Source organism: Mesoplodon densirostris, chromosome 3 (assembly GCF_025265405.1).
Source record: "Mesoplodon densirostris isolate mMesDen1 chromosome 3, mMesDen1 primary haplotype, whole genome shotgun sequence".
Taxonomy (NCBI): Eukaryota; Metazoa; Chordata; class Mammalia; order Artiodactyla; family Ziphiidae; genus Mesoplodon; species Mesoplodon densirostris.
In genome coordinates this window covers 171506395-171514828 of record NC_082663.1, presented here as the reverse complement: position 1 = coordinate 171514828, position 8434 = coordinate 171506395, and the positions used below count along the sequence as shown (strand labels likewise).

Below are 8434 nucleotides of genomic sequence, written 5' to 3'. Positions count from 1 at the left end.
TCAGCCCGGTTAGACTCGTCGGCGTCACCGCCGCGGACCTCGCGCTCTGGGCCATGACCATAGTTACGGGAGAAACATTGGTGATGTCACAACCCCCAGTGATAAGGACAGCCAGGAGCAAGAAATGGTATAGCAGGAGATACGGCGCCTGGTCAAATGTTATATTCTAGATATGCTTGGTGATTACAGGGTCCCTGTATAAATGAATTCTCCTCAACTCCTTGGGATTTGAAGAGAAAATGCCCCGTGTCATACCTCGTGAAAGTAATAGGCTTTCAAGAGGTAGTCCCTCAAAAAAACCCAGACGTCCCTTGAAGTTTTTTCAGAAGAAGGAAACCAAGAGAGCCTTGGATTTCACAGATTCTCAAGGAAATGAAGAAAAAAACTTCTGAATACAGAGGATCTGAAATTGATCAAGTTATTCCTGCAGCACAGTCCTCACGTGTCAAATGTGAGAAGAGAAAAAACTTGTTACCGTTTGTGGGACTGAATAATCTCGGCAATACTTGTTATCTTAATAGTATACTTCAGGTATTATATTTTTGTCCTGGTTTTAAATCTGGAGTGAAGCACTTATTTAATAGTATTTCAAGGAAGAAAGAAGCCCTAAAAGATGAAGCCAGTCAAAAAGCTAAGGGAAATTGCAAAGGAGATTCTTCAGTAAGTTTTGAACTAATATGCAGCTTACATTCCTTGATCATTTCAGTCGAACAGCTTCAGGCTAGTTTTCTCTTACATCCAGAGAAATATACTCGTAAACTTGCTACTCAGCCAAGGCGACTACTTAACACACTCAGGAAACTCAACCCTATGTATGGAGGATATCTACAGCATGATGCACAGGAAGTATTACAGTGTATTTTGGGACACATTCAAGAAACATGCCACCTCCTAAGAAAAGGAGTAAAAAATGTGGCAGAGTTATCTACTAAGGTAGAAGAAAAACATCAGAAAGAGGAAATGAGTGGCCATAACAGCATGGAGATGGACAGTATGAGGCATTCTGAAGACTATAAAGAAAAACTGCCAAAAGTACATGGGAAAAGAAAAAGTGACACTGAACTTGGTAACATGAAGAGAAAAGTTAAAGTCTCTAAGGACCACCAGTCTTTGAAAGAAAACCAGAGACAAACCAGATCAAAAAGAAAAGCTACCGTTGATTCATCAGATATTCCTGCTAAAATAATCCCCCAGTACATTTCTGAAAATGAGAGTGCAAGACCCTCACAAAAGAAATCAAGAGTTAAAAGAAACCGGTTCAAGTCTACAGCTAAGCAACCCAGCATTATTTCTAAATCCTTTAGTCTGGGTAAAATAACAACCAACCAAGAATCCAAAGGACAATCTAAAGAAAATGAATGTGGTCTTGAAGAGGACATGGGGAAGTATGAGAATGATAATACAGCTGATGGTTGTGGACTTCAATCTCCAGGGAAGAATGTTATGCCTGTTAAGGAAGTTAAGCCCATCAACAAAGGTGCAGAGCCAATTGGTTTTGAGCTGGTGGAGAAATTATTTCAAGGTCAGCTGGTAATAAGGACTCGTTGCTTAGAATGTGAAAGTTTAACAGAAAGAAGAGAAGAGTTTCAAGACGTCATCGTACCAGTGCAAGAAGATGAGCTTTCCAAAGTAGAGGAGAGTCCTGAAAGTTCTTCAGAGCCAAAACCAGACATGAAGACCCTGAGATGGGCAATTTCCCAGTTTGCTTCAGTGGAGAGGATTGGAGGAGAAAATAAATATTTCTGTGAAAATTGCCATCATTATACTGAAGCTGAACGAAGTCTTTTGTTTGACGCAATGCCTGAAGTTCTAACTATTCATTTGAAGTGCTTTGCTGCTAGTGGCTTGGAGTTTGATTGTTATGGTGGTGGACTTTCCAAGATCAACACTCCTTTACTGATACCCCTTAAACTGTCACTAGAAGAATGGAGCACAAAGCCAAGCAAGGACAGCTATGGATTATTTGCAGTTGTGATGCATAGTGGCATTACAATTAGTAGCGGGCATTATACTGCTTCTGTGAAAGTCACTGACCTTAACAGTTTAGAACTAGATGAGGAAAATTTTGTGATCGACCAAACGTGTGAAGTAGGTAAGCCAGGACCATCGAACAAGGAGGAAGCAAGGGGTGTGGTCAAAAACTATGACGATGAAGAAGTGTCGATTAGAGTCAGTGGAAATACCCAGCCAAGTAAAGTTTTGAACAAAAAAAATGTAGACACTCTTGGACTTCTCAGAGGACAAAAGACTCAAGCAGATTATGAGTTATTCAACAAAGCATCTCATCCTGATAAAGCTGCCAGTGCAGCATTTGCTGAAAATAGAAATTCTGAGACTAACAATACTAATGGGACCCATGAATCTGATAGAAACAAGGAATCCAATGACCAACCAGGCATTAACATGAGTGATTTTGAAAACAAAATTTCATATGCAGTGCAAAGCTTAAAGGGGTATGAGGGGAAGTGGTTGCTTTTTAATGATTCTCAAGTGAAAGTTACTGAAGAGAAGGACTTTTTGAATTCTCTTTCCCCTTCTACATCTCCTACATCTACTCCTTACTTGCTATTTTATAAGAAATTATAGAGTGAGTGTATTTTCCTTGTGTGTATATTAAACATTGGTAAATTGATTACATCAAAAAGTCTTTAGCTTATCTTTTGAAGCTATTGGATATTATTGGTCTCTCTAGGTTTCTATATAAATAGTGAAATCTGAGTTATTGAAAACCATGTTGATTTTTAGAATTCCTTTTCCTTAGTGGAGACTAGTGATTGATGCATTAGCTTCTGGGAACAAACTTGTATAGGTTCTTAACTGAATTATTCAAAATGGAAGCATGTAAACACTTTGAATTTACACCTATCTTTTGTGTTTGCTTTTTCAAATAAAGTGCTTGTATTTTTATCTCCCTATTTTGGAGTAATCATCTACATGATGTTTACAGGTTCTGTGGCTTTTCAGCTAAGAAGCAGAATCTCATTTCAGTACATTCACTTGTGTAAGTCGTGCAGCCAGGTCTTTGATGGGCTGTATTAGAGGCACGTGTGTGAACAGCTGTCCCATCGGTTTGCTGCAGCTGTTAAATGAAGTAATGCATGTAAAATGCTTCGTATAGTTTCTGGCATTCAGTAGCCCTCCGAAAATATTGGCTAAAGTATTACTAAGGAGAGTTCTATAACCTTGATAGCCAAGAGTCACCATGAGCTTGACTCAAGGGAAGTAAGAAAGACAGATCATTGGCTGGGGTGTTGAACCGCATGGAAGAAGACAAACGCTTTACCATAGAACTTGACGCCAAGCTTTAATAACATAGCAAAATAGGCCTGGGGAAAGAATCTGAAAGTGCACAAAACAGAGGATCACAGTGTCATTTGAAGCATGACTATGAAAAGTGCCACTGGCTGTAGTTGACAGACCAGCAGACCCCTGCACCCACTCTGCGGGACTTTGCTCTGCATTTGGCACCAGCCAAGTAGCCTCCTCTCTAAAGGGTCAGTTTTGCAAGTGCCCACCCGCCTCCCATGGCCTCGCCCTGTGCTCAGAGAAGGCCATAAACGATGTTGGCCAAGTCAGCTTGTCATTTCAGGATAGAATGCATTAGGTTCTCCCCCAAACTCAATGGGTGGAAGAATCATAAAACAAGAATTCAGGGGTCCCTGAAGCTCTGCACTTGTGTCAACAGGCCTGATTTGTATCTGAGCGGGTGAGCATTTATAGCCTCTGATTTGCCACTGTGGAGCTCACAATTCCAAAAGCTGAGGCTCCTGTTCCCCACCCAGCCTCAGTTATGTTTATGTCACCAGCTTCTGAGGCGTCATCTGCTTAGTACTGCACTTTTGAACAGGACCAAGAGACCACGCTGAGCCATGAAGTCCCCACAGCTATCACTCCTATGTCCTGGCAGACACACCTACGTGACCTTACACAAGTTAGATAACCTTTCTGGGCTTAAGTTTCCTCATCTATGAAACTGAGATAACAGTAATAATAAAAGTTGTGTCATTATTAGGCAGCTAAATGGTAACGTTGGTTAAATGCTGGGCTTATTACAGGCACTTAATACAAATAAGTTTATTCTATTACATTACATTAAATACATTATATTATATTATTTCATCTCATCATATCTCATCATATCATACATCATATTATTATGATGCCATTTGGGGAAGCCTCCATTAGTGCGTCCATAACAAAAAGATGTCAAAATGACTCAAGATTAGGAAAAGCTTCTCCTCTACTGCCTCATGTTCAAGACCAATCTACAAGGAATCAATTACTGAATATTTACTGAACACTCCCCTGTGTGCTAGACACCATACCGGACTCCGTGTAGGTACGGAAATGTAAGACTCAGGGTCATCCCAGCTCTCAGCAAGCTTATTACACAGTTGAAAGTAGAAGACACATGAAACAATTAGGCCTCTGGGTGTTAATGAATTCACATAAATACAGATGCCCCAAGCTGCTGATTTGGGTCTTCATTCTTCCCGCCCTAATACTCAGGCCTCCCCAGGTATATCTGGGCATCCTCAGGTATAGTTAATATGTTCATGTCCCCCAATATTTCCATCCAAGCCAGGGGTCCAGGTCTCCTACCCACTCCTCTGGCCTCAGCTGTTTCTTTCTGGAGCTTCCCTGAGTCTAAAGCCCCTGTCATCATGGTCTGTAGCAAACAGGCGGGTGCGGGGACACAGCTGCGCTCACTGCCCTCTGTCCCAGGCCCACGCTGTCTTTAGCGTAACTTTAACTTAACGCCAAACCTTTAACTGCTGTTCCATTTCCATTTTGTGGGACCAGGTCAGGACAGAAGCCACAGGACCCTTCCTCCCTTTGCAGTTCCTTCCCCCTTACTAAGCTCCTCCTCCAACCACAAAGCCCACCCCTCATTCACGACAGCTCAGGAAAATAGACAACCACACAGATTCTGTTCTCCTATCACCACAGCAGTGACCCTGTTTGCTCCAAGCTAATAATAACTAATGATCATAATAGCAGCAGTAAATGCCATTTGCTCTAAGGTCATTTCATGTATTATCTTATTGAACTCTCACTTTAACCTGTAGAATAGATTTTATTTGTCCATTTGGTAGATGAATAAATTGAGGGTCATACAGTCAAGTAGTGGGTTCAGGGTCACACTACCTTGTATGTAAGAAGTAAGTAGTAGTTCTGGGGTTTAGTCAGGCTCACATGACTCCAGAGCTTTGAACCACCCCCACGATACTGTCTCTACGTGAGCACACCGCTGTCAAGACAAAGACAGTTGGGCATTTCAAGTATTCCTGAACCAGCTTCAGGACGCTTGACTCTTCTTGGAGCCATGGAAAGAACAGAGGTTCCAACCCAAGTTTTGTTGCTATACACCTTGGCCAGGTCAGTTTCCTCACCCGAACTGGAGATTTATCAAATTTCCTCCAGCCTTGTTTTAGCTTCACAGTAAAACTGAGGGGAAGGTACAGAGATTTCCCATATACCCTCTGCCCTCACACACGCACAACTTCCTCCATTATCAACATCCCTCACCAAAGTGGTCCGTTTGTCGAAATTAATGAACCAACATTGAGACATCATAGTCACCCAAAGTCCATAGTTTACAAGACGGCTCACTCTAGGTATTATACATTCTATGGGTTTGGTCAAATGTATAACGACCTGTATCCACCATGACGGTATCATACAGAGTAGTTTCACTTCCCTAAATATCCTCTGTGCTCCATCTGTTCATCCCTACCCACCTCCCAACCCCTGGCAATCACTGTTATTTTTACTGTCTCCATAGTTTTGCCTTTTCCAGAATGTCTTACAGTTGACATCATACAGTGTGTAGCCTTTTCACATTGGCTTCTTTCACTTAGCCATATGCATGTAAGTTCCCTCCATGTCTTATCATGGCTTGATAGCTCACTTCTTTTTAGCTATGAATAATATTTCATTGTCTGCATGTACCATAGTTCATTCATTCACCTACTGAAGGACATCTGGATGCTTCCAAGTTTTGGAAGTTATGAAGAAAGCTGCCATAAACATACATGTGTGGGATTTTGCATGGCATAAGTTTTCAACTCATTCAGGTAAATAGGATATGTGATTGCTAGCTCGTAGAGTAAGGATACGTTTAGTTGTGTAAGAAACCACCACCTTGTCTCTCAAAGGGGCTGGAACCATTGTGCACTCCTACCAACAGCATGTGAGAGTGCCTCTCGCTCTACCTCCCCACCAGCAACTGGTGGTGTGAGTGGTCAAGAGTCGGGGCATTCAAACAGGTATTGTGTGGTATCTCATTTTAATTTGCATTTCTCTGATGACATGGGATGTGCAGCTCTTTTCAGGCTTATCTGACATCTGTATATCTTCTTTGGTGAGATGTCTATTCAGATCTTTTCTCCATTTTTAATCGGGTTGTTTGTTCTCTTGTTGAGTTTTGAGTTTGTTTTTCTCTTTTTATATTTTGAATAATGACCCTTTATCAGATGTGTCTTTTGCAAAACACATATTTTCTCCCAGATGGTGGCTCGTCTTCTCATTCTCTTACCATTCTCTCACAGAACAGAAATTTTTAATTTTAATGAAGTCCAGCGTCTCAGTTACTTCTTTCATGAATAGTGCCTATGGTGTTTACCTAAAAGGTCATCGCCATACCTAAGGTCATCTAGGTTTCCTGCTATGTTGTCTTCTAGGAGTTTTATAGTTCTGCATGTTACATTTAGGTCTGTGATGCATTCTGAGTTAATTTTTGTCAAGAGTGTAAGGTCTGTGTCTGGATTCTTCTCGTGTTTTTTTTTTTTTTTTTTTTTTTTTTGGCATGTGGACATCCATTTGTTGAAAAGATTATCTTTCCTCGGTTGTATTGCCTTTGTTCCTTTGTCAAAAGTCAGTGGACTATAATTATGTGAATCTATTTCTGGGCTATCTATTCTGTTCCATTGATCTATTTGTTTCTTGTCTTGCCAATACCGCACTGTCTTGATTACCGTAACTTTATAGTAAGTCTCGAGGATAGGTAGTGCCAATCCTCTCCTTCAATTATCGAGTTGGCTAGTGTGGGTCTTTAGCCTCTTTATATAAACTTTAGAACTAGTCTGTCAACATCCACAAAGAACTTGATGGGCAGCCCTGATTTTAACAATGTATTTTTCTGGGAGTTTGCCCAGTAGCCAGCATCCAGAGCCCTTAGTCTTCAGTAGGCTGAATTTGGGTCCTTCTTTTCTGGACTTGGGGAAAATGTTTGGATTTTTTAAGTTCCTTGTGTTTGCACATTATGTGCCTGAGCCCAATTCATGAAATGTAATCACAGACATAAAGCAGGCATCCCAATAGCATGAAGAAGAAAATGCTGGGGCTGGCGGTGGTGGTTAGCCCTCACCAAAGCATTAACATTCATTGTCATCAACATCATAAAAGAAGCTTGTATTCATCAAGTACTTACTAAGTGCAAAACCAAGATCTCAGTCCCTTACATGGGTCATGTCACTAATCCTTCCAATCACCCTCTGAGGCAAATACACGTATTACCTTCAACTGAAGAAACAGAGTCTCTGAAAGATTAAGTAACTTCCCCAAGTCACACAGGTAGTAAGCGGTGAAGCTGAGATTCAAACCCACTCTTAATCCCTAGATTGCACTCATTCTCACTGGCTTCCCCTTTCACCCTGGGGTAGTGATGCTGACCATCCTGGGCCTGACATTCCAGCTTCCTGAAGGACAGCCCAGGTCAGCTCATCATCTTACACTGAATGGGAAATCCCACAGACAACTACGCTTCCTGAGAAATCCACTCTACTCTAGTTCCTTGAAACCCTTTTTACAAAACCCACATAGTATTTGAGAAATGGAAGCTTAAGCACCTTCTCCTCCTCCATTCCCCCCCTTTCACCTGCTTCCCCACAGGATCCAGTTGGTTATAAACCTCGCTTGCTGTTGATTTACCTCTTAATAAGCCCTATCTCCTCTCAGAAAGCCATTTAGCACTGCACCACTTAATTTCTCCCCAAGGCAGAATCTGCCAGGTGGAGTCTTCGTCCCCAGCCACGTCGATTTGTCTTATTTTGAAGCAGCAGTGAACATGCCACAAAACTAAAATAGCAATCAGTTCCCAGGTGTGGACTCACTGAGCAGGGAAATGACCAGGAGTGTGTGCATGTGTCCACCCGGGGCAGCTGTTCTGAACGGGCTGGATTAACCCAGGAATGACTCCCGAAGGTGGCTCCCAGCCAGCTGTGGCCACATCTGGGCATCCCTCAATGCAGCAGCACGCCGCTTTTCTGCCTCAGCCGGATTCAGCCACTCAGCACCTCCTCGGGCTGGACGCCCCAACCCTGGAGCTATGCACCCTTGCCTTTTCCACAGTTGAGGAGACAAAGTGGGCCCCCAGAGGATCAGGAAACCAGCACAGAATAACCCAGTGCAAGAAGGAAATGTCCCTGATGTC

General features: G+C 42.2%; 1 protein-coding gene across 1 annotated transcript; it reads left to right on the top strand.

Moving 5' to 3' along the window:
- The first annotated feature begins 239 nt into the window (after positions 1-239).
- LOC132485967 (ubiquitin carboxyl-terminal hydrolase 1-like) lies at positions 240-2614 on the top strand. The gene is given in 2 exon segments (XM_060092593.1): positions 240-380; positions 382-2614. Coding segments are annotated over 2 exon segments (2346 nt in total). The 3' UTR covers positions 2587-2614.
- The last annotated feature ends 5820 nt before the right edge of the window (positions 2615-8434 follow it).